The sequence below is a fragment of the Falco peregrinus genome, chromosome 19 (genome assembly GCF_023634155.1).
Source record: "Falco peregrinus isolate bFalPer1 chromosome 19, bFalPer1.pri, whole genome shotgun sequence".
Lineage (NCBI taxonomy): Eukaryota > Metazoa > Chordata > Aves > Falconiformes > Falconidae > Falco > Falco peregrinus.
Genome location: NC_073740.1, coordinates 5241801 through 5264520, shown reverse-complemented (window position 1 = coordinate 5264520; position 22720 = coordinate 5241801). Strand labels below are relative to the sequence as shown.

The 22720-nt window shown below is 64.7% G+C and overlaps 4 protein-coding genes across 4 annotated transcripts in view; 1 reads left to right on the top strand and 3 right to left on the bottom strand.

The window, feature by feature from the left end:
* Window positions 1-6144: 6144 nt before the first annotated feature.
* On the bottom strand, window positions 6145-12267 carry LOC101917955 (nuclear receptor subfamily 2 group F member 5). The gene is given in 6 exon segments (XM_055792348.1): window positions 6145-6416; window positions 6418-6572; window positions 7125-7521; window positions 7523-7537; window positions 7539-7655; window positions 11886-12267. Coding segments are annotated over 6 exon segments (1098 nt in total). The 5' UTR covers window positions 12180-12267; the 3' UTR covers window positions 6145-6296.
* Window positions 12268-14639: 2372 nt separating this feature from the next.
* On the top strand, window positions 14640-15857 carry BOLA1 (bolA family member 1). Its single transcript, XM_055792411.1, is given in 2 exon segments — window positions 14640-14860; window positions 14862-15857. Coding segments are annotated over 2 exon segments (366 nt in total). The 5' UTR covers window positions 14640-14734; the 3' UTR covers window positions 15102-15857.
* Window positions 15784-22720, bottom strand: LOC129782909 (uncharacterized). Its single transcript, XM_055792418.1, has 3 exons — window positions 22697-22720; window positions 16386-18121; window positions 15784-15873 (listed from the first exon to the last, which is right to left on the bottom strand). Exons 2-3 carry the CDS (start codon window positions 17526-17528, stop codon window positions 15784-15786), a joined length of 1233 nt encoding a protein of 410 aa, XP_055648393.1. The 5' UTR covers window positions 17529-18121; window positions 22697-22720.
* The window catches only part of MTMR11 (myotubularin related protein 11), a 10912-nt gene continuing 6129 nt past the window's right edge, over window positions 17938-22720 (bottom strand). Inside the window, 2 exon segments of the mRNA XM_055792417.1 lie at window positions 17938-18121; window positions 22680-22716. Coding sequence (XP_055648392.1) covers window positions 17938-18121; window positions 22680-22716 — 221 coding nt within the window.

Here is a 22720-nt window from a genome sequence, read left to right as displayed (position 1 = left end):
CCGTGGTGTTGACTCAACAGGGAATTAAGCTCGTTAGAAATGGCCCCAGAGCCCGGCGGGGTCTGTGGGGGGAGAGACCCCGCGGCAGGAGGTGCCGGGGGGGTTATTCACCCCAGCTGGGGGGGGCATCTCCGCCTCGCTTGGCAGTGGGGTTGTGTCCAGGTGGATTCTCGACTGTTTAATACCAGGGTTGGGTCATTGCTCTGGCCTGTCCCAGGCCTCGCTGGCACACGGGCTGTTCTCCTGGTGCCGGCATCTCCCTCAGCCGAGACTTCCCCGAGGCCGCTGCCCCCTCGCCGCACTTTGCCATCGAACCAGTAGCATTCTCTTGGCCACTGGATTTGTTTCCCAAAAGTTTTTGTATTTTATGGAGATCGGTCTCCTCCCGCCGGCAATCGCACCCGCCAGATCCCCCGCCGGCGTCGGAGCTCATTGCGGAGCCCCGCGTGGTTGGTTTGGAGCCTTCGCCTTCCCTCGCTGGGCCAGGGTGGTGGGCGGGGGATGGTGGGCTAGGGGCGGTGGGCCGGGGTCCCCACCCGTGGCCCGAGGGGCTGGGGGTGACCTGGCCCTGCTGTGCTGGAGCTGTACAGCCCCGCTTGCCACGGCTGGGGTCTGGGGACAGGTTGGCTCCCAGTGCCCCCCCCCAGTAACGTGGTGAGGATGGGAATGGGGATGGGGATGGGATTGGGATAGGGACAGGAAAAGGGATTGGAGTGGGTCTGGGATGAGGATGAGGACCAAAAAGGGATGGGAATGGGAATGGGTTTGGGATGAGGACAGGAAAATGGATGGGGATGGGATGGGAATGGGGAAGTGCTAAGGATAAAGGTGAGGATTAGGGATGGGAGGGGGAGGAGGAGGATGGGGTGAGGATGAGTTTGGGAAAGGGATGGGGATAGGAATGGGAAGAGGTTTGGGAGTGGGGATGGGATTGGGATGAGGACGGAGACGGGGACAGGGGCAGGGACAGTGACGGGATGGAGTTGAAAATGGGGATGTGGACAGGGGTGAAGGCGGAGGTGGGGTGGGGGTGGAGATGGCGCTGGGATCGGGGTGAGAACAGGGATGAAGGTAGAGATGAGATGGAGGTAAGGGTAAGGATGGGGATCGGAATGGGGAGGCGTCGCGGATGAGGATAGGGCCGGGGCCGGGGGCAGCCCCGTGTTGTGGCCACGGAGCAGCCGATGGAGCCCTGCGGGACCTGCTCTCTGGCAAGGTGGTTCCCGCAGAGCCCGGAGGGGACAGACCCTTCCCCAGGGCTTGGATCTGGCCCCCGACCCCCTGCCGAGTCCGGAGCGGGGCAGGGGACAGGCAGAGGGAGGGGGGCAGGCGGTGCGGGTACCCCAGGCGATGCTCGGACCGCCCGCGCTGCCCGATAAATCCTCCCGCCGTATATAAGCCACCCCAGCGCCGGGTTGCCAGATTTTGTCTGGTGCCTTAATGTCAGGGTCGTAAATCAGCTGCCGGCACCGAGGCGACCTTGACGAGCTCTCCGCAGGGTTTAGCACCAGGGGAGCGGAGCTGGGTGGTGGGGGGACACATACGGGTGCCCCCTCCCCAGCTGTGCCTCGGTTTCCCCCAGTGCCAGGGGGGATACTGCTGTGCTGGCAGAGGTTACGGCACTCTGAACCTGAACTGGGGGGATGCTGCGGCCCCAGGCCCTGCTTGAGCCCCCATCACTGCTGCAGCCCCCAAAGTCCCTGGGGGGCTCCCCCCCCCCGCCATCAGCGTTAGCAGCGACAGCTCTGGGAGCTGCTGTGGCTGTCACCAACCTCAGGTCCCCAAAAAAGCCCTGACTCTGCAGCTTCTGAGCATCATTTGGGATCTCGAGGAGATGGAGACCAGGGGATGCCCGTAGCCCCCCAGAGCAGCTTTGCCCAGGGCCCATGGCTGGCCCCCCCAGGCCAGGAAGGGGTCACGGTCACAGCCAGACCCTCTTGGGGGGTGGTGTCTGCTCTGAGCCGCCGCCAGCTTGCAAGGAGTTGAGTCTGGGCAGCATCTTCCCATAGCATCTACCTACTGCCCTCGATTCACACCCCGCACACACGTGTGCGTGCACACACATGTGCTCGCATACACACGCTTGTACTCACGTGCATACACCCACCCATATGCATGCACATACATGCCCATTCATGAGCACACGTGCATGCACACAGAGCTGTGGCCATGCACGTATGTGCGCACACGCGTGCACATCCAGGCACACACACGTGGTGCAAATCAGGGCCAGCACCCCAGTGGGTGCTGAGCTGCTGTCGTGGGGCCACATCCTGCGCACTCCCTCCCCTTCCCCATCTTTTTGGGCTCTCCTCACCCTTCCGTGGGAGGAGCGAGCGTTGAGGTGGGGGGGAAACGGTCCCCCCCACATCATCCCAGCACATCCCAGTTTGGCCCTTGTGTGCCCAACTGCCGGGCGCTGAGCTCATGGCAGCCAAACAGCTACTTAATCGATCGATCGAGACATTTATCTGCCTCCGCCCGCCCCGTCGCTGCTGGATCGCCTCCAGGTTGCTAAAATTAGAAGCGGCTCTGGCTGTGCTGGGAGGGGGGCATGCAGTGGGGGGTGGGGGGGTGCTGGTGTTTGTGCGAGGGCTGTCAGGGTGGTGGGAACGGGGCTGGAGGGCGCACGTCGATGTCAGGTGCAGGGATGCGGGAGGGATGGGGACAGCAACAGCTGCACCAGGGATGGGGCTGGAGGCACCAGAGGCAGCATTAGATGGACCAGGGATGGGGCTGGAGGCACCAGGGATGGGGCTGGATCACCAGGGATCGGGCTGGAGGCACCAGGGATGGGTTGGAGGCACCAGGGATGGGTTGGATGGACCAAGGATGGGGCTGGAGGCACCAGGGATGTGTTGGAGGCACCAGGGATGGTGTTGGACTCACCAGGGATGGGGCTGGATCACCAAGGATCAGGCTGGAGGCACCAGGGATGGGTTGGATGGACCAAGGATGGGGTTGGAGGCACCAGAGATGGGGTTGGATCACCAGGGATGGTGTTGGACTCACCAGGGATGGGGCTGGAGGCACCAGAAGCAGCATCAGATGCACCAGGGATGGGACAGGATGGATGCACAGGGACAGCCACAGCAGGGCCAGTCCTCGTCGCCCCCCCAGCGCCGTCTTGGCCAGACCCAGCCATAAGCAACCCCCAAACTGGGGGAAAAAGAAGGATAAAACGATAAAACCCGTCCCCACTGCAGGTCATCACCTGTCCTGGGGACAGCTTGTGGACAACCTGCTGTGGGGTGGTGGCACCACGGGGACAACCCGGGAGCTCCTGGGGGGGGGGGGGGGGCGGGGTGTCGGTGCTGCTTTCCCCCCTCATTTATTTGCCCCTCGACACCAAATCAAGGCTTTTTAAGCGCTTCACATTTTAATTTTATCATTTTAATTTTATACCGCCGTGTCACCCCCAAAGGTGACAATCGGGGGCTGAAGGGACACAGAAGTTTCCCTGGGCTGACACAGGGGGGTGGTGGGGGTGGGGGTGTCAGAGCTTTTAGCTACAGCTCGATGGGGAAAAGGGAGTGAAGATGGGAATACGAGGCAGGATTTCTGTATTTTCCCTGGATTCCCTGTTATTATAGAAAAAAAGGAATAAAATAAAACAGCCGGGCTGCACCAGCCCCCCCCTCCCACCCCCCAGCTGCTCCGGCAGCGCTCGGAGATGTAAAAATGCCTTTTTTTAAAAAAAAAAAAAAAAAATTGTTATTATTTTTAATCCTCCCCCCCCTGCCCAGTTTAGCTCCTGGGCTCTGATTGACGGTGATTGACAGCTCTGCCCATCGCTTGCACCGGGAATCGCTGCTGGATTATCGTGTTCTCGATATCACCAGGATCTTTATAAGACTTGCGCAGCCATCTGGGGGGGTTCGACCCCCCGCGGGGTCCCAGTGCTCCCCGCCCCCCCCCCCAGGACAATAACTTTTCCCCGTGGCCTTTTCCATTCCAGCTCGTCCTTGAATTAAGAGCCCGTGTCCCGCTCGGTGTTTATTTAAAATATTCCCGGCGGAGGTTATTTATAGGGGGGTGAAATGGAGCCGGGCCGGGGCCGCTGCGCTGAAAAGGCCATTTCTGACTTTTCTCTAATGGGCTGTTAAAAATCTGCAATAAAACACTCCCCCCCACCCCCCGGCTGGGAGCTGCAGGGGGCCATACTGGGATCAGACTGGGACCAGACTGGGATTAGGCGCGGGGGAATACTGGGATGAAACTGGGACCATACTGGGATCAGACTGGGGGGGAATCCTAGGATGCCACTAGGACCATATGGAGATCAGTCTAGGGACACATACTGGGATGAGGCTGGGACTGTACTGGGGGGGGATACTGGGATGCCACTAGGACCATATGAAGATCAGCCTGAGGACACATACTGGGGTGAGACTGGGACTGTACTGGGATAGACTGGGGGGGGATACTGGGATGCCACTAGGACCATATGAAGATCAGCCTGAGGACACATACTGGAATGAGAGTGAGACCATACTGGGATAACACTGGGGAGCATACTGGGATCAGACTGGGAGGGCACACAGGGATGAGACTGGGGCTGCACACTGGGATAAACCTGGGGGCCATACTGGGATCCAACTGGGGCTGCACTGGGACCTCACTGGGGGCTTGTACTGGTGGGACCATACTGGGAGCGGGAAGGGCCCATACTGGGGGCACACAGGGATGACACTGGGACCATCTCATGGACCACACTGGGGGTGGATGGGACTTAACTGGGATGAGCCTGGGACCACCCTGTGGCCGTACTGGGTGGGGACAGCACCGACAGGGCTTTTCCTTCCAACCCCAATTCCAGCCAAAAAGGATTAAAAAAATAAAAGGTGTGGATTTGGTGCAATTCTATTTTTCAGATTAACAAAATAAAAGGTGTGGATTTGGTGCAATTCTATTTTTTAGATTAACAAAATAAAAGGTGTGGATTTGGTGCAATTCTATTTTTTAACCAGATAAATAAAATAAAAAAGAAATAAAAAAGAAATAAAAAAGAAACCCGGCCGCAGGGAAGGAGCACACAGCTAATGAGAAAAAAAAATAATAATAATATAAATTTTCCTTGCCCACGGGAGGAAGTGAGGTTATAATATAGCTTTTATTTTATTTTCTTTATATAAATAGCCCCCCCCAGTCCCTGTGCCCCACGGGGGGAGGCACCAGCTGCCCCCCCCAAAAAAAATCTGCTTTTCTTCCTTAGAATGGGGAAAACCAAGTCCGCCCCCTGCCCCCGCAGCACCCCTGTCCCCAGGTCCCCATCCTTGGGGTCCCCAACCATGGGGGTCTCCAGCCATGGGGTCCCTTCATTGGGATCCCGTCCTTGGGGTCCCCATCTTTGGGATCCCTCACCCCTGGGGTCTCCAACCTTGGGGTCCTCTCCTTTGGGGGGTCCCATCGTTGGTGTCCCCATCTTTGGGGGTCTCATTGTTGGGGTCCAAGCTCTGGGATCCCCATCCTTCATGTCCCTGTCTTTGGGGTCCCATTGTCGGGATCCCGTCCTTAAGGTCCCAACCTTGGTGTCCCCATTGTTGGGGTCCAGTCCTTGGGGGTGCCCATCTTTGGGATCATCATCCTTTATGTCCCTATTTTTCGGGTCCCATCACGGGGATCCCAACCTTGGTGTCCTGACACCGATGTCCCCACCTTTGGTGTCCCAACTTTGGTGTCCCCCATCTTTGATGTCCCCACCTTTGCGGTCCCAGCCTTGATGTCTCCACCTTTGGGGTCTCAACCTCGATGTCCCCATCTTCAGGGTCCCAACTATGCTGTCCCCATCTTTGGGGTCCCAACCTTGATGTCCCCATCTTTGGAGTCCCAACCTTGATGTCCCCATCTCTGGGGTCCCAACTTTGATGTCCCCACCTTTGGGGTCCCAACCTTGATGTCCCCATCTTTAGGGTCCCAACCTTGATGTCCCCACCTTTGGAGTCCCAACCTTGATGCCCCCATCTTTGGAGTCCCAACCTTGATGCCCCCATCTTTGGAGTCCCAATCTTGATGTCCCCATCTTTGGAGTCCCAACTTTGATGTCCCCACCTTTAGGGTCCCAACCTTGATGTCCCCATCTTTGGAGTCCCAACCTTGATGTCCCCATCTTTAGGGTCCCAACCTTGATGTCCCCACCTTTGGGGTCCCAACCTTGATGTCCCCATCTTTAGGGTCCCAACCTTGATGTCCCCATCTTTGGGGTCCCAACCTTGATGTGTCCATCTTTGCAGTCCCAACCTTGATGTCCCCATTTTTGGGGTCCCATCGCCGGGCCCCCACCCCGGGAGGGGGCGTCACTGCATGGGGCCGTAGGGCCAGTTGAGGGTGGCACCGGCGAGCAGCATGTCGCGGATGAGGGTCTCGATGGGGGTCTTGCCCACCAGGCGGCTGAAGAAGAGCTGCTGGATGCCGGGGGGCGGAGACGCTGCGCAGGGCGGGCAGGCGCAGCAGCAGGCGCCCGAAGCGGCTGGGCTGGCTGGGGTGCTGCCGCCGCACGTGCTCCTCCAGCGCGCACTGCGACTTCTCCTGCAGGCCGGCCACCTGCCCCGGGTCCGACAGCCCCACCGCGTCTGCGGGCGGAGGGGAAACTGAGGCACAGCACCACACGCCCGTCCCATTGCAACCCCCACCCCATGAAGCCCCACCTCATTCAGCCACGCCCCACCCATTCACTCCCTGCACGCCCATTGACACCCACTCCCCATAGGACCTCATCCCATTAACCCCCACCCCTTGGAGCCCCACCCCTTAAACCCACCTCATCTGGCCACGCCCCATTTAGCCACACCCACCCCCAGCCCATTCACTCCCTGTATGTCCATTGACACCCACTCCCCTTAGGACCCCACCCCCTTGAGCCCCACCTCATTTAGCCACACCCACCCACCCCCAGCCCATTCACTCCCTGCACACCCATTTGACACCTGCTCCCCTAGGAGCCCCACCCCCCTTAAGCCCCACCTCATCTGGCCACACCCCATTTAGCCACACCCACCCCCAGCCCATTCACTCTCTGCACACCCATTGACACCTGCTCCATCAGACCCCCACCACGTGGGACCCCACCCCCTGAAGCCCCACCCACACAAGCTCCTCCCCCTCCCGAAGCCCCGCCCCCTCACCGGGGGAGAAGAGGGCCACGGCCTTGAGGCAGGCGTACTCGGCGGCGTCGACGTGCAGCGCCTTCAGCTTCTCCACCTGCTCCTGGAAGAGGCGGATGTGGTCCATGAAGGCCACCACGTGCTCCGCGGCCATGGGGGCGGCGTGCAGCCCAGCGGCGGCCAGCAACGGGGCGGCGTGCAACGGCAACGCCGACTGCGCCGCGTTCAGCACGAACAGCTCGCTCCAGCCCAGCCGCAGCAAGGCCACTTGATCCGAGAGCTGCAAGTCCGGGAAGAAGGGGATGCCCTTGGCCCACTCGATGGCACTGAAGAGGAGCCGCGCGGCCAGTTCGCAGATGCTCTCGATGCCCACCACGCCGCTGGGCTGCAAGCACTGGGTGCCGTAGCGAGCCGGGGGGGTACGGTTCGGCGCGGGAGCAGCAATGAGATGAAGCCGCTTAAGTAGCCGTGGCCACCGTAGGGGTCGCCGGGGACCATGGGGTACTGGCCGGGGCTGCTCGGGGCGTGAGCCATGCGGCCCTCGCTGCACGGCTGCGGAGGGGAGCAGGAGGTCAGCACCCCGAGCGCCCCCCCCCACCCCCCCCAAGCACTGGCACCCCTCTGTGTGTGTGTGTCCCCTCCCCAATTCCCCACGGATCAAACACACCGGGCTGGGGTGCCCCCAGGGGTGCAGGGTGGGCGCTAGAGGGTCCCCAGGGGATGGGGGGCAAAAGGCCTGGGGGTACCCCCACCCGCGTTAGAGGGGGGTGCACAACCTGGATGGGGACAACCCCCCCCCCCCCCAGTGGCCCCCAGCACGAGGCACTGGGGCTCGCCTGCCCACCAGCTCCCACTGGCACGCTGGATTTGGGGACCCCCTGCTGGCGTTTGGGGTCACCCCCTTCTGGCGCAGGGATGGTGCTGAGGAGGGTCCCTAGGGTGATGCTGGGGGGTGGGGCAATAGCTCCCACCCCTGGAGTTTTTTTGCACTTTGGGCTTAAAAAAAACCAAATTGGGTTTGGTTTGGTTTGTTTTGTTTTCCTGGTGATGCCATGCGGCTGGTGGGGGGTCCAGCCTCCTCCTCCTCCTCCTCCTCGCCAGTGCCCCCCGCTCGCCCCCCCTGGCATCGCCACCCCCTGTGGCGGGGGCAGGCTCTGAGCCAGGCTTAGCCTAATGCGGCGTGACAGTCCCAAGTGTCAGCCAGCGGTCGGGATCGGGGGCCGTGGGAACAGGGGGTCCCCCAGGATGGGGGTGCCGGGGGCCTCCCCCTGCTCTCGCCCAGCCCTCGGGGTGCAGCCTATGGCCCCCGCGCCCCCCAAATGCTCCCTCAGCTCAGCATTGCCCCACCAGCCTCTGATGGATGTGGCCCCCTCCTCGCTGCCCATGCACCCCCCTTTGCACCAAGAACCCCCAAATCCCCTTTGCAGTACCCTGAACCTCCTTTGCATCACCTCAAGCCCCTTTGCATCCCCAGTCCCCTCTCTGCATCCCCCTGACCCTGCTTTTGCATCCCCCCAAACCCCCTTTGTATCCCCCTGCTCCCCCTTTGCATCCCCCTAAACCCCTTTGCATCCCCCCCCAAACCCCCTTTTTGCATCCGCTTGCCCCCCCCCTTTGCATCCCATGCCTCCCCCTTTTGCATCCCTCCTGAACCCCCTTTGCATCCCCCCTGCCCCCCCCTTGTATCTCCTGAACTCCTTTGGCATCACCCCAAACCCCCAACTCTATTTCCCCCCCCTTTTTTTTGGCAAAACAACTGCCTCGAGCCATTGGGCGTGTCCTGGCCAGAAATTAGCGCTTTTAGCCCCAAAACCCAGGCAAGTAGCTGCAGAGGGAGGGCTTCATCCCCTCCCCCCACCCCCCCCCCCCGCCCGCTGGTGGGGCTGAATCCAGCAGCTGGACAAGCTGATACCCCCAAACCTCGGCGTGGGGTCAGGTCTCACATTCCCTGTGTTTCATCCCGGAGGATTTTCCCAAAGCGAAGGTTTAACGCAGCCCCCCCAGCCTCGGGGGCCGGATCGGGCCCAAAGCAGCTCAGCCGAAGGCTTCGGTGCTGGTTTTGGTGCTGGTTCCCAGCTGGGAACTCTGGGATAAGGGGCATCACAGGGAGCACGAGCCAGCAGGTTTGGGGGACCCCAACCCAAGCCAGAGCGTCCCTGCCCCAGCACGGCCAGTGATGCCCTGACCGCCCGGGGAAACTGAGGCATGGAGCAGCCGGACCCAGAAAATTAAATCCCCGGGAAGGTTTAACCATTTCCACGGGCATCCGCAGTGTTTCCCCGTGCCTGGAGGTGCTGCATCCCACAGTGGTTTCACAGACACCCCAGGAGAGCTGGGAGCCCCCCAAAAATCAGAGCCAAGAGGGGGTGCAGAGGGGGGAGGGAATTGGGGACCCTGCCTGGGGGATAACGCCGTGCCGGGGGATCCACCGTGGCCATGCCCATCATGCCAGATCCTGGCGTTACCCAAGCAGCAGCAGCTTGTGGCAATTCTCAATTCAAACAAAGCTAAAAAAGAAAAAAAATCCCAAACGCCAAACCCCCCCAAAGCCCAACCATGACCCCAGGTGACCCCCGCCAGCCACACTTTCTCCAGGGCAGGGAATTTGCCTGAATTTATTTTTTTTTTCCCCAGGGATTTAATCCCCAGCTCCGGCTGCACGAGCCGGCAGAGCTTTGCTACAAGGGGGTCTGGCTGTGCCCAGCACCCCTGCAAAAATCCGTACCCCCCCTCCCCCATCCCACCAGCCTTTTTGGGGGAAGAAAAGGGGAAATTGAGGGTCTGGCTGGAGCTAATTTTGCCCCCAACCCTGGTCACACCTAATTAATAAATTCACATTTATCTGTGCAAGCCCGGCTGCAATGCCGCGACCGTGCTGGGATGCTGGGGGATCCCTTCGCCGCCTCCCACCGCGATTTTCCACTTTATCCAAATTTTTGTCATTTTTTTTAATGCTAGAAAAGGCAACTTTGGATTTTTTGCAAATTTTTTTCATGCTAAAACAGGTGACTTTCCAACGGCTGGGAGGCATCGCTGCCACCGAAGGACCCATCCATCGGCACCGACTGGAGCGGCTGTGAGATAAATCCCATTTGAGCCACTGAGCCCAGCCTGGGTCCTTGCTATAATTATTTATATAAATACTAAATTAATAATTAAGGGCCTTGAATATAAATAAGGACCCCCCAGGTCCTTATTCAAGCCGGGAGGATGCTGCACGGCAGAGATTCAGCTCCGAGGTTTCGGCACGGCAATGAAGCTGATGCTCCAATGCACAATTTCGGGGTTTAAAACCAAAAAAATCTAGTTTAAAGCTGCTTTTTTTTTTGGGGAAAAAAAAAAAAAAAAAAAAATCAACCCAAAACGTGAGGATGGCTGGAGGCAGAGGGACTGGCACACGGCGCATCGCTGGCAGCCGGAGATGTGGTTATAATCGCGGTCGCGCCGAGTGTTCGGAGTCATTAACTTCAGATTTACCGGACACTCCTCACCAAACGCCAAATTGTTCATTTTTTGAGGAATACGGGTGTTACTGCCCTGGGATCCCCCGGGATCCCTCCCTGGGCTCCCTGTAACGGGGAGGGAAAGGGAATCGGCCCCGGTGCTGAAACCGAGCCCGAAGGACAAGTTCAATTGCAAAGAGCAGTTTATACCATGACAGAATTCCGCTTTCACTTTCTTCCTTTTACTTTCTCTTTCTTCAGGCGCCCCTTTCCCTTTCGCTCCCTTCCCTTTCCCTTTTCCTCTTTGCTTTCTCTTTTTTGCTCTCTCACCTTTCTCTTTCCCTTTTGTCTCCCCGCCTGGGCTCGCTCCCTTCCTCCCTCCCCTCTCCCCCTTGCTCTGTTTCGCTCCTGCACTTTTTCCTCCTCTTTCCCCCCTTTCCTTCTCTTATTTGTTGCTTTTTTTCTGCATCCCCCCCCCCCCCGCCCCCTTTGCTTTTTGCCTTCGCTCTCGCCCTTCTCTTTTTAGTGCCCGCTCCCTCTTTTGCACCCCCCCCCGCCTTATCCAGCCTCTGTCCCTTCTCCGTGTCCCCTCTCCCTCTTCCACCCTCGCTCCCTCTGGCAGCCCCTCTCCCTCTTTTCCCGTCTCTCTCCTTTTCCACCCTATCGCCTTTTTTGCATCCCTTCTCCCTCTTTTGCAGCCCCTCTCCCTCTATTCCATCTTCTCTCCTTTTCCACCCTCTTGCTTGTCTTCCCCTCTCTGTCCTTTCCCCCCTCTCTCCTCCTCCATCCCCTCTCTCTCTTTTCCACTTTCTCTTCTTTGCACCCTCTCTCCTTTTCCATCTTCCCTTCCTCTTTTCACCTTCTCTCCTGCTTTTCCATCCCCTCCTTTTGCCCCCTCTTCTTTTCCACCTTCTCTTCCTTTTCTACCCTCTCCTCCATCCCTCTCCCTCTTTTCCAGCCCCTCTTTCTTTTGCCCCCTTGCTCCATCCCCTCTTCCTCTTTCTGACCCTCTCTTCCATCCCCTCTCCTTCACCTTCTCTCCTTCTCCACCTTTTCTTCTCCCATCCCCTCTCCGTCCCATCTCCTTCCTCCGTCTCCGTCCCCTCTCCTTTTCCCATCCCCTCTCCTTCCTTCGTCTCCGTCCCCTCTCCTTCTCCCGTCCCCTCTCCTCCATCCCCTCTCCTCCATCCCCTCTCCCTTTTCCCATCTCTCTTTCCCCCCTCTCCCTCTTGCACCATCTCTCTTTTTCTATCATCCCTTCCTTCTTTTGCCCCCCCTCTCCTTTTTGACCCCACTCCTCTTGCCCTCCCCCTTGCCCCCCAATGCCCCCCCCCCCCACCTTCCCGGCGCATGCCGACACGCAGGCACTTGCGGAGCCGGCAGTACTGGCACTGGTTGCGGTGGTGCTGGTCCACGGGGCAGTCGCGGCCCCCCCCGGCAGCTGTAGGAGAGGTTGCGTCGCACCGAGCGCTTGAAGAAGCTCTTGCAGCCCTCGCAGGTGACCTGCCCGTAGTGCTTCCCGCTGGCCTTGTCCCCACACACCAGGCACCCCCCCGTCGCCCCCCGCTGCTCCCGCCACCGGAGGAGGAGGAGGAGGAAGAGGCTCCGGCCACGGCCCCGCTGCCAGAGCCATGCTGGGGGGTAGGGGGGGAAGCCCACCCCGGGGGTGTTGGGGGGTGGATAGGGATGGAGCTGGGAGAAGGGGGGAGTTCGGGATGGAGACCTGGGATGGAGGCGGGGGGGGGGGGGGGGGGGGGGGGGGGGGGGGGGGGGGGTCGGGGATGGATGTGGGTATGTGAAGGGGGGGGGAAGGAGATCCGGGATGGAAAGGGGGGGTCTGGGATGGAGGGAGGGGAAAGGAGACCCGGGATTGTGAGGGGGGGAGGTCCGGGATGGAAATGGGGGTCCGGGATGGAGGGAGGGGAAAGGAGACCCGGGATGGAAAATAAGGGTCCGGTATGGAAATGGGGGTCCGGGAGTCCGGGGTGGAGGGAGGGGAAAGGAGACCCGGGATGGAGAGGGGGGGTCCGGGATGGAGGGGGGGCAGCGATGTCCGGGATGGAGAGAGGGGGTGTCCGGGAATAGAGATGGGACGCGGAATGCAGGGGTGGGTCCGGGATGGGTGGGGGGTCCAGGGGTGAAGGGGGGGAGCCCCTGGCTGGGGAGAAGCCCCCGTGCGGAGGCAGGGCCCCCTCGGACGGGCCCCCCCGGCGGGACGCGGCGGCCCGGCAGCGTGCGGAGGGGCTGCGGGCCGGGAAGGACTGCGGCCGCCAGGGGGAGGGGCGCCGCGGGAGGGGGAGGGGGGAAGAGAAAAGTTCATTCTCCTCCCCGCGGGGGGGGGCGGCTCCCCGGGGCGGGGATGGGGAGGCCGGGGCGGAGATGGGGGGGGGGGGGGGGGGCTGGGGCGGAGATGTGGGGGGGGACGACGGCGGGTGTGGGGATGGGGGGGGCCGGGACGGAGATGGGGGGGGGCCGGGGGGCGGGAATGGGGGGAGCCGGGGCAGAGATTGGGGGGGTCTGGGGCGGGGATGGGGGGGCCGGGACGGACTTGGGGGGGGCGGGGATGGGGGGGGGGGGCCGGGAGCCGGGCAGGGGGATGGGGGGGGATGGGGGGGGAAGGCGGGGGTGGAGATGGGGCGGGGCCAGGCATGGGAGGGTCCCGGGCCAGGGGGGCGGGTGGGGGGTGTGGTCGCCGCGTGCCCCCCCGTGCATGGGGGGGGGGAAGGGGGAGCTGGTGCCGCCCACGGATCTTCGTGTAACCGGGGTTGGGGGTGCACGTGGCTCCAGGTGTGCAACGCGTGTGTACACGGACCCGCGCGTGCAACGCGTGTGCGCCGGTGGGGGGAGCGACAGCCCCCCGCGCCGCTATATAAGGGCATGTGGGCGGGGGGCGGAGAGCTGCGGCCAATCAGAGAGGAGCGGGGCGGGGCTAAATTGGGCGGAGTCCCTGGAGAAGGGGCGGGGCTTGGAGTCCGGGGGTTTAGGGGCCAGGCGGGTCCCCCGAGGACGGGGAACGGGGGCAGGAACGGGGGGCGCGGGGGGGTCGGGTCCAAGGGAGAGGGGAGGGGGGATCCGGGGTTGTGTCACCAGGGAGAGGGGGACAGGGATGGGGCCGGGTCCTGCACCCCCATCCCGCACCCAGCACCCCCATCCCCGATTCCGCACCTCAGCACCCCGCACCCAGCACCCCCACCCCCGCACCCCCATCCCCATCCCGCACTCAGCACCCCACTCCGCACTCCGCACCCAGCACCCCCACCCCGCAATCGCACTCGGCACCCCGCACCCCCACCCCCGCACCCGCTCCCCGGACCTTGCACCCCGCACGCGGCCGGAGCCCCGGGAGGCGGGAAGGGGCCGCGGGGCATCCTGGGAGCTGCAGTTCCTGCCGGCGTCACGTGACCGGCCCGGGGGCGGGGCCTCCATCTCCCAGCGTGCTCAGCGGCGGAGCAGGGCCTGGGCGGTACGCGGGTGAGGGGCCGGGGGCGCCCCAGTGGCACGGGGAGGGGGCACCGGGATTTGGGGGGGAGGGGGGGGCACCGGGCATGGAGGGGGGGGGGGGGGCATCGGGCATGGGGGGGGGGGGGCTGTGCTGCAGGATCCCCCATACTGGCCCCATCCATAACCCCCCATGTGAACCTCCACCCCGCCCCCCCCCCCAAATGGAGCCTGACATGCTGAGCCCCCCTCAGCCCCCCCAGGCAACCCCGCATCCCCCCTTCCTTCCTGCAACCCCCCACGGGGGCTGATCCGGCCGCCCCCCCCCCCCCCGCCCAAACGGGGCCTGATCCTGCCCCCCCATACCCCTCCCAAATGGGGCCTGATCCGCCCCCCCCCTACAACCGCCCCCCCCGAAACAGGGCCTCATCCTGCCCCCCATCCCCAAATGGAGCCTCATCCGCCCCCCCAAATGGGGACTGATCAGCCCCCCCCATACACCCCCCCTCCCCCCCTGAACCGGGGCCTGATCCTGCCACCCCATACCCCCCCCAAATGGGGCCTGATCAGCCCTCCCATACAACACCCCCCCCCGCCCAGATGGGGCCTGATCCTGCCCCCCATACTCGTCCCCCCCCCCAACCGGGCCTGATCCTGCCCCCCCCCCGACGCCGCTCTCTCCCCCGCAGCCCCCCCCTCTCTGGATGCGGGGTCCCCTGGGTGGCGGCGGGGGCGCGGGGGGCTCAGGCCATGGCTGAGGGCCCCCTGGCCCGCGCCATCCGCGCCAAGCTGGATGCGGCCCTGCAGCCCACCCACCTGCAGGTGCTGGACGAGAGCCCCCGCCACGGCGGCCCCCCCGGTGCCGAGAGCCACTTCGCGGGTGGTGGTGGTCAGCGAGCGCTTCGCCGGGCTCCCCCCGCTGCAGCGGCATCGCCTGGTCCACGCGGCGCTGGACACCGAGCTGGCCGGCCCCCTGCACGCCCTCGCCATCGTCGCCAGGACCCCCCAGCAATGGCAGCAGGACCCCCCACGTCCCCCCCCGCCCCCCTTGCCTGGGGGGGGTCTAAGCAGGAGCATCCCGCCGGCGGGGAGCGGGGGGCACCCCCGTGATCAGTGATGGTGGCGCTGGGGGAGCCCCCCACCCCGTGATGCTGCGGGGGGGGGGGTAGAGCCCTGCGGGGGTGGGGGGCAGTTGGGGTGACCCCCCCCTCCCCCCCTTGGTATGGCACCCAGCCACCCCGTGGGTCCCAGCCTGACCCCATCCTCTGCACAGCCCCCCCTGCCCGCTCCCACCTTGGGGGGCTTTGGGGGTGCCCCTCTGCCCACTCCCACCTTGGGGGGGGGTTAGGGGTGCCCCCCCCACCTGCTCCCCATCATCTGCACAACCTCTCCCCTGCTGCCCACCCCCACCTTGGGGGGGGGGGGTGCCCCCCTCCCTGCTCCCTACCTTGGGGGATTTGGGGGTGCCCCCCCCCGCCCACTCCCACCTTGGGGGTGCCCCCCCCCCCACCTGCACCCTGTCCTCTGCACAACCCCCTCCCCACCCGCTCCCACCTTGGTGGGTTTTGGGGTGCCCCCCCCCCCCTCCCCGCTCCTTACCTTGGGGAGGGTTGGGGTGCCCCCCCCCTCCCACTTTGAGGGGGTTAGGGGGTGCCCCCCTCCCTATTCCCACCTTAGGGGTAGGTCTGGGGGTGCCCCCATCCCTCTGCAAAACCTCTTCCCCCTGCTGCCTACTCCCACCTTGGGGGTGCCCCCTCCCCTCCCACCTTGGGGGGGGGCTTTTGTGGGTGCCCCCCCCCTCATTTAATTTCGAAGGCGCATCCTCCCTCCTGCACCCCAAAAAATAAACGCTCCCTCGGGGGCAGCTTGGAAACGGCGGCCGGGTGATGCTTCCGCGGGGGGGGTGGGGGGTTGAATGATTTTGGGTCCATTTGGGGTTTTTTGGCTTTTTCCACATTTTTTTTTTTTTTGGTTTCGTTTCTTTTAGGTGGGTTTTTTTGTTTGTTTAATTAATTTACAAACATCTAAAAACTACAGCACGGCACGACTGCGCACGGACAGAACTACGGGGGGGGGGGGGGGGGGGGGCGGGGCTCCCCAAAGGACCAGCTACACCGAAGGGGGGGGGGGGAGGAGGAGGAGGAGGAGGAGATGAAGCACACACCGCTCAGTCGCATGGGGGGGCTGCTCGCAATGCTGGGGGGGCTGCCCTAAATATTGGGGGGCTCCCATGATGTTGGGGGGGCTGCTGGGGGCCTCCAAAGCGCTTTTGCATAGACCAACACTTCCCCATCCCTTGCTGGGGACTGACTTGGGGGGGGGGGGGGGGGGGCACAGCCCCACGACCCCCCACCCTGTACCCCACTTTTTTTTTTTTTTTTTTGGGGGGGGGGGGGGATGCTGCATCTGGGCGCTGCTTTGTGCTTTGCAAACCGCTGGTGGTTTTGTGCTCTGGGCTGGGGGGGGGAAAAGGGGGGGTGGGGGAAGGGAGTTGGGGGCGGGAGGGGGTGCAAGGAGCACCCCCCGCCTGCACCAGCACCCCTAAGAAAAAAAAAAAACCCACACCTTTAAAAACGAGCTTAAAAATAAAAATAAATGGCAGTTTTGGGAGACCCCACCCCCACCTGCACCCCAAAACGCAGCAGTGGCCCCCCCCCCACCCCCCCCCCCCCATCCAAGGCGGGGGGGGGGGGCGGTTCTGGGTCAGCCCCCACCAGGCACCCAAGTGGATGCACGAAGGCTGGCAGCACCCCATGGGTGACGCCTTGGGGCACCCAGCTGGGGGGGGGCAGTGCCTGGTACAGGGGGGGGCCCGGCTGCACCCCAAAATTAGACAAAGAGTGGGGGCTGTTGCACCCTGGGGGGCAAGGGGCCGGCAGCACCCCGGGGTGCTGTGCTCGCTGACGGGCTCAGCACCCCGGGGTGCCGCACATGCTGAAGCACCGTGCACCCCAAAAGGCCCTGCACCCCCCTGGTGCCATGCGCCCCGAGGCGTCGTGCACCCCGAAACGCCCCACAAACCGAGGCGCTGTGCACCCCAAGGTGCTGTGCACCCCACGGGGTGCTGTGCTTTAAGGTGCTGGGCACCCCAAAAGGCCGTGCAACCCCGAGGGGTTCTGCTGCGGGAGGTTGGTGCACTCCGAAGGGTTGTGCACCCCAAATTGCTGTGCACCCCAAACCATGGCTGTGCACCCCGCCATGCAGCGCGCCTCGGTGTGCTGTGCACCCCAAATAATTGCTCTGCACCCCGAATTGCTGTGCACCCCGCCATGCAGCATGTGCACCCCAAATTGCTGCACACCCCGAATTGCTGTGCACCCCCCCGAGCCACGCACCCCAGGGTGCTGTGCCTGCCCAGGTGCTGTACGCCCCAAGGGGGGGTCTTGCACCCCAAAAGGCCATGCACCCCAAGGTGCACACACACCCCCCCGATTCTCCTTGGGGGGGGGGTGTGCAGATAGACACCCCCTCCCCTTTCACCTGCCGACCTTGCCCTGTCCTTCCGGATGGGGAAACTGAGGCACGGAGCCGCCACCCGCCCCATCCCTGCTGGGGGGCTGAGGATGGAGCCTTCATCCTCCTCCTCCTCCCTGGCCCCAGGGATGCTGGGGTGGGGGGGCGCAGGGCCTGTCCCCCCCCTCTGCAAGGCTGAGGCACCCCGACCCCCCCACCTGCAGCCCCCCGCAGCCCCCCAGGAGCGAGCAGTTATTCACAGAGGGGGTGACACCGAGAAAAGAAATGGGCGGGGGGGAGGGGGGGGGCTTGGAGGGGGGGGGGTGGGGTGTCTGGGGGGCCAAGTGCAAATGAAAAAGACCCCAAATGCTCCAAGACGTTTCACAGTGTCTAACGAGACTAATCCCCGGGGGGGGGCGGGGCAGGGAGGGGAGCTGGGCTGGGGGCGGGGGGGGGGGGCGGGGCTGGGGGGGGGTCCCCTCACCCCCCAGGCCCCCCCATCACTGCAGGACTTGCCCCCGAGTCTCCGGCAGTTTCAAGGCGAGGGAGCTGCCGAGCGCCAGCGCGGCCGAGGCCAGCAGGATGGGCACCGCCTTGGTGATGCCCACGAAGGACGTGAAGATGCTGATGCCCAGCACCGCCGCCAGCTTGCACAGCGCGTTCAGGAAGCCGAAGGCCGTCGTCCTGCGGGGACAGCGGGTGGCATCACCGGGACAGCGGGGGCGGCATGGCAGGGACAACGGGGGTGGCATGGCGGGGACAGAGGGGCGGCATGGTGGGGGGTTGGCATGGTGGGGACAACAGGGTGGCATGGCGGGGGACAGCGGGGCGGCATGGTTGGGGGTGGCATGGTGGGGACAACAGGGTGGCATGGCGGGGGACAGCAGGGCGGCATGGTGGGGGGTGGCATGGTGGGGACAACGGGGGTAGCACGGCGGGGACAAGAGGGTGGCATGGCGGGGACAGCAGGGTGGCATCGTGGGGACAACGGGGTGGCTTCGTGGGGACAGTGGGTGGCATCACTGGGACAGTGGGGTGGCATGGTGGGGGGTGGCATGGTGGGGACAACAGGGTGGCATGGCGGGGGACAGCGGGGCGGCATGGTGGGGGGGTGGCATGGTTGGGGACAACAGGGTGGCACGGCGGGGACAGCGGGGCGGCATGGTGGGGGGTGGCATGGTGGGGACAACGGGGGTAGCACGGCGGGGACAAGAGGGTGGCATGGCGGGGACAGCAGGGTGGCATCGTGGGGGACAACGGGGGTGGCTTCGTGGGGACAGTGGGTGGCATCACTGGGACAGTGGGGTGGCATGGTGGGGGGTGGCATGGTGGGGACAACAGGGTGGCATGGCGGGGACAGCGGGGCGGCATGGTGGGGGGGTGGCATGGTTGGGGACAACAGGGTGGCACGGCGGGGACAGCGGGGCGGCATGTGGTGGGGGGTGGCATGGTTGGGGACAACAGGGTGGCACGGCGGGGACAAGAGGGTGGCATGGCGGGGACAACGGGGTGGCATGGTGGGGACAGTGGGTGGCATCACCGGGACAGCGGGGGCGGCATGGCAGGGACAACGGGGTGGCATGGCGGGGACAGCGGGGCAGCATGGTGGGGGGTGGCATGGTTGGGGACAACAGGGTGGCACGGTGGGGACAGCGGGGCGGCATGGTGGGGGGTGGCATGGTTGGGGACAACAGGGTGGCACGGCGGGGACAAGAGGGTGGCATGGCGGGGTGGCGGGGACAACGGGGTGGCATGGTGGGGACAGTGGGTGGCATCACCGGGACAGTGGGGTGGCATGGTGGGGACAGCAGGGTGGCATCGTGGGGACAACAGGGTGGCATCGTGGGGACAGCGAGTGGCATCACTGGGACAATGGGTGGCATCACCAGGACAGTGGGGCGGCATGGCAGGGACAATGGGGTGGCATGGTGGGGACAGCAGTGTGGCATTGTAGGGACAGTGGGTGGCATCGTGGGGAGAACAGGGTGGCACGGTGGGGACAATGGGGCGGCATCATGGGGACAGTGGGGTGGCATGGCGGGAGCTGGACCCCAAGTGACCTCGTCTGTCCCTGCATCCCTGGTCTGCAGCCCCCAGCAGCCCCCATCTGGCCCCAGCCCCCCCACATCCGGCCCCCAGCATCCCCCATCCCAGGGGTGGTACCCAGCCCCAGCCCCCCACATCTGGCCCCCAGCATCCCCCATCCCAGGGGTGGTACCCAGCCCCCAGCACCCCACATCTGGCCCTCAGCCCCCCACATCTGGCCCCCAGCCCCCCACATCTGGCCCTCAGCATCCCCCATCCCGGAGGCGGTACCCAGACCCCTTCCCCCCACATCTGGCCCCCAGCATCCCCCATCCCAGGGGTGGTACCCAGCCCCCAGCACCCCCTATTGGTCCCCCAGCATCCCCCATCCCAGGGGTTGTACCCAGCCCCCAGCACCCCACATCTGGCCCTCAGCATCCCCCCATCCCAGGGGTGGTAGCCAGCCCCCACCCCCCCAGATCGGTCCCCCCAGCATCCCCCAGCACCCCACATCTGGCCCCCAGCCCCACATATCTGGCCCCCAGAATCTCCCATCCCAGGGGTGGTACCCAGCTCCCAGCACCCCACATCTGGCCCCCAGCCCCACATATCTGGCCCCCAGCATCCCCATCCCAGGGGTGGTACCCAGCCCCCAGCACCCCACATCTGGCCCCCAGCCCCCCACATCTGGCCCTCAGCATCCCCCATCCCAGGGGTGGTACCCAGCCCCCAGCACCCCACATCTGGTTCCCAGCATCTCCCATCCCAGGGGTGGTACCCAGCCCCCAGCACCCCACATCTGGCCCCCAGCACCCCACATCTGGCCCCCAGCATCCCCCATCCCAGGGGTGGTACCCAGCCCCCAGCACCCCACATCTGGCCCTCAGCATCCCCCATCCCAGGGGTGGTACCCAGCCCCCACACCCCCAGATCGGTCCCCCAGCATCCCCCAGCACCCCACATCTGGCCCCCAGCCCCACATATCTGGCCCCCAGAATCTCCCATCCCAGGGGTGGTACCCAGCTCCCAGCACCCCACATCTGGCCCCCCAGCCCCACATATCTGGCCCCCCAGCATCCCCCCATCCCAGGGGTGGTACCCAGCCCCCAGCACCCCACATCTGGCCCCCAGCCCCCCCACATCTGGCCCTCAGCATCCCCCATCCCAGGGGTGGTACCCAGCCCCCAGCACCCCACATCTGGCCCCCAGCATCCCCCTGTCCCAGGGGTGGTACCCAGCCCCCAGCACCCCACATCTGGCCCCCAGCATCCCCCATCCCAGGGGTGGTACCCAGCCCCCAGCACCCCACATCTGGCCCTCAGCATCCCCCATCCCAGGGGTGGTACCCAGCCCCCACCCCCCCAGATCGGTCCCCCAGCATCCCCCCAGCACCCCACATCTGGCCCCCAGCCCCACATATCTGGCCCCCAGAATCTCCCATCCCAGGGGTGGTACCCAGCTCCCAGCACCCCACATCTGGCCCCCAGCCCCACATATCTGGCCCCCAGCATCCCCCATCCCAGGGGTGGTACCCAGCCCCCAGCACCCCACATCTGGCCCCCAGCCCCCCACATCTGGCCCTCAGCATCCCCCATCCCAGGGGTGGTACCCAGCTCCCAGCACCCCACATCTGGCCCCCAGCCCCACATATCTGGCCCCCCAGCATCCCCCATCCCAGGGGTGGTACCCAGCCCCCAGCACCCCCACATCTGGCCCCCAGCCCCCCACATCTGGCCCTCAGCATCCCCCATCCCAGGGGTGGTACCCAGCCCCCAGCACCCCACATCTGGCCCCCAGCATCCCCCGTCCCAGGGGTGGTACCCAGCCCCCAGCACCCCACATCTGGCCCCCAGCATCCCCCATCCCAGGGGTGGTACCCAGCCCCCAGCCCCCCACATCTGGCCCCCAGCCCCCCACATCTGGCCCTCAGCATCCCCCATCCCAGGGGTGGTACCCAGCCCCCAGCACCCCACATCTGGTTCCCAGCATCTCCCATCCCAGGGGTGGTACCCAGCCCCCAGCACCCCACATCTGGCCCCCAGCACCCCACATCTGGCCCCCAGCATCCCCCATCCCAGGGGTGGTACCCAGCCCCCAGCACCCCACATCTGGCCCTCAGCATCCCCCATCCCAGGGGTGGTACCCAGCCCCCACCCCCCCAGATCGGTCCCCCAGCATCCCCCAGCACCCCACATCTGGCCCCCAGCCCCACATATCTGGCCCCCAGAATCTCCCATCCCAGGGGTGGTACCCAGCTCCAGCACCCCACATCTGGCCCCCAGCCCCACATATCTGGCCCCCAGCATCCCCCATCCCAGGGGTGGTACCCAGCCCCCAGCACCCCACATCTGGCCCCCAGCCCCCCACATCTGGCCCTCAGCATCCCCCATCCCAGGGGTGGTACCCAGCCCCCAGCACCCCACATCTGGCCCCCAGCATCCCCTGTCCCAGGGGTGGTACCCAGCCCCCAGCACCCCACATCTGGCCCCCAGCATCCCCCATCCCAGGGGTGGTACCCAGCCCCCAGCACCCCACATCTGGCCCTCAGCATCCCCCATCCCAGGGGTGGTACCCAGCCCCCACCCCCCCAGATCGGTCCCCCAGCATCCCCCAGCACCCCACATCTGGCCCCCAGCCCCACATATCTGGCCCCCAGAATCTCCCATCCCAGGGGTGGTACCCAGCTCCCAGCACCCCACATCTGGCCCCCAGCCCCACATATCTGGCCCCCAGCATCCCCCATCCCAGGGGTGGTACCCAGCCCCCAGCACCCCACATCTGGCCCCCAGCCCCCCACATCTGGCCCTCAGCATCCCCCATCCCAGGGGTGGTACCCAGCTCCCAGCACCCCACATCTGGCCCCCAGCCCCACATATCTGGCCCCCAGCATCCCCCATCCCAGGGGTGGTACCCAGCCCCCAGCACCCCACATCTGGCCCCCAGCCCCCCACATCTGGCCCTCAGCATCCCCCATCCCAGGGGTGGTACCCAGCCCCCAGCACCCCACATCTGGCCCCCAGCATCCCCCGTCCCAGGGGTGGTACCCAGCCCCCAGCACCCCACATCTGGCCCCCAGCATCCCCCATCCCAGGGGTGGTACCCAGCCCCCAGCCCCCCACATCTGGCCCCCAGCCCCCCACAACTGGCCCTCAGCATCCCCCATCCCAGGGGTGGTACCCAGCCCCCAGCACCCCTCATCAGTCCCCCAGCACCCAACCTCCCCCCGGGGCGCACCTCTTGTCGGAGGGGTACAGCTCC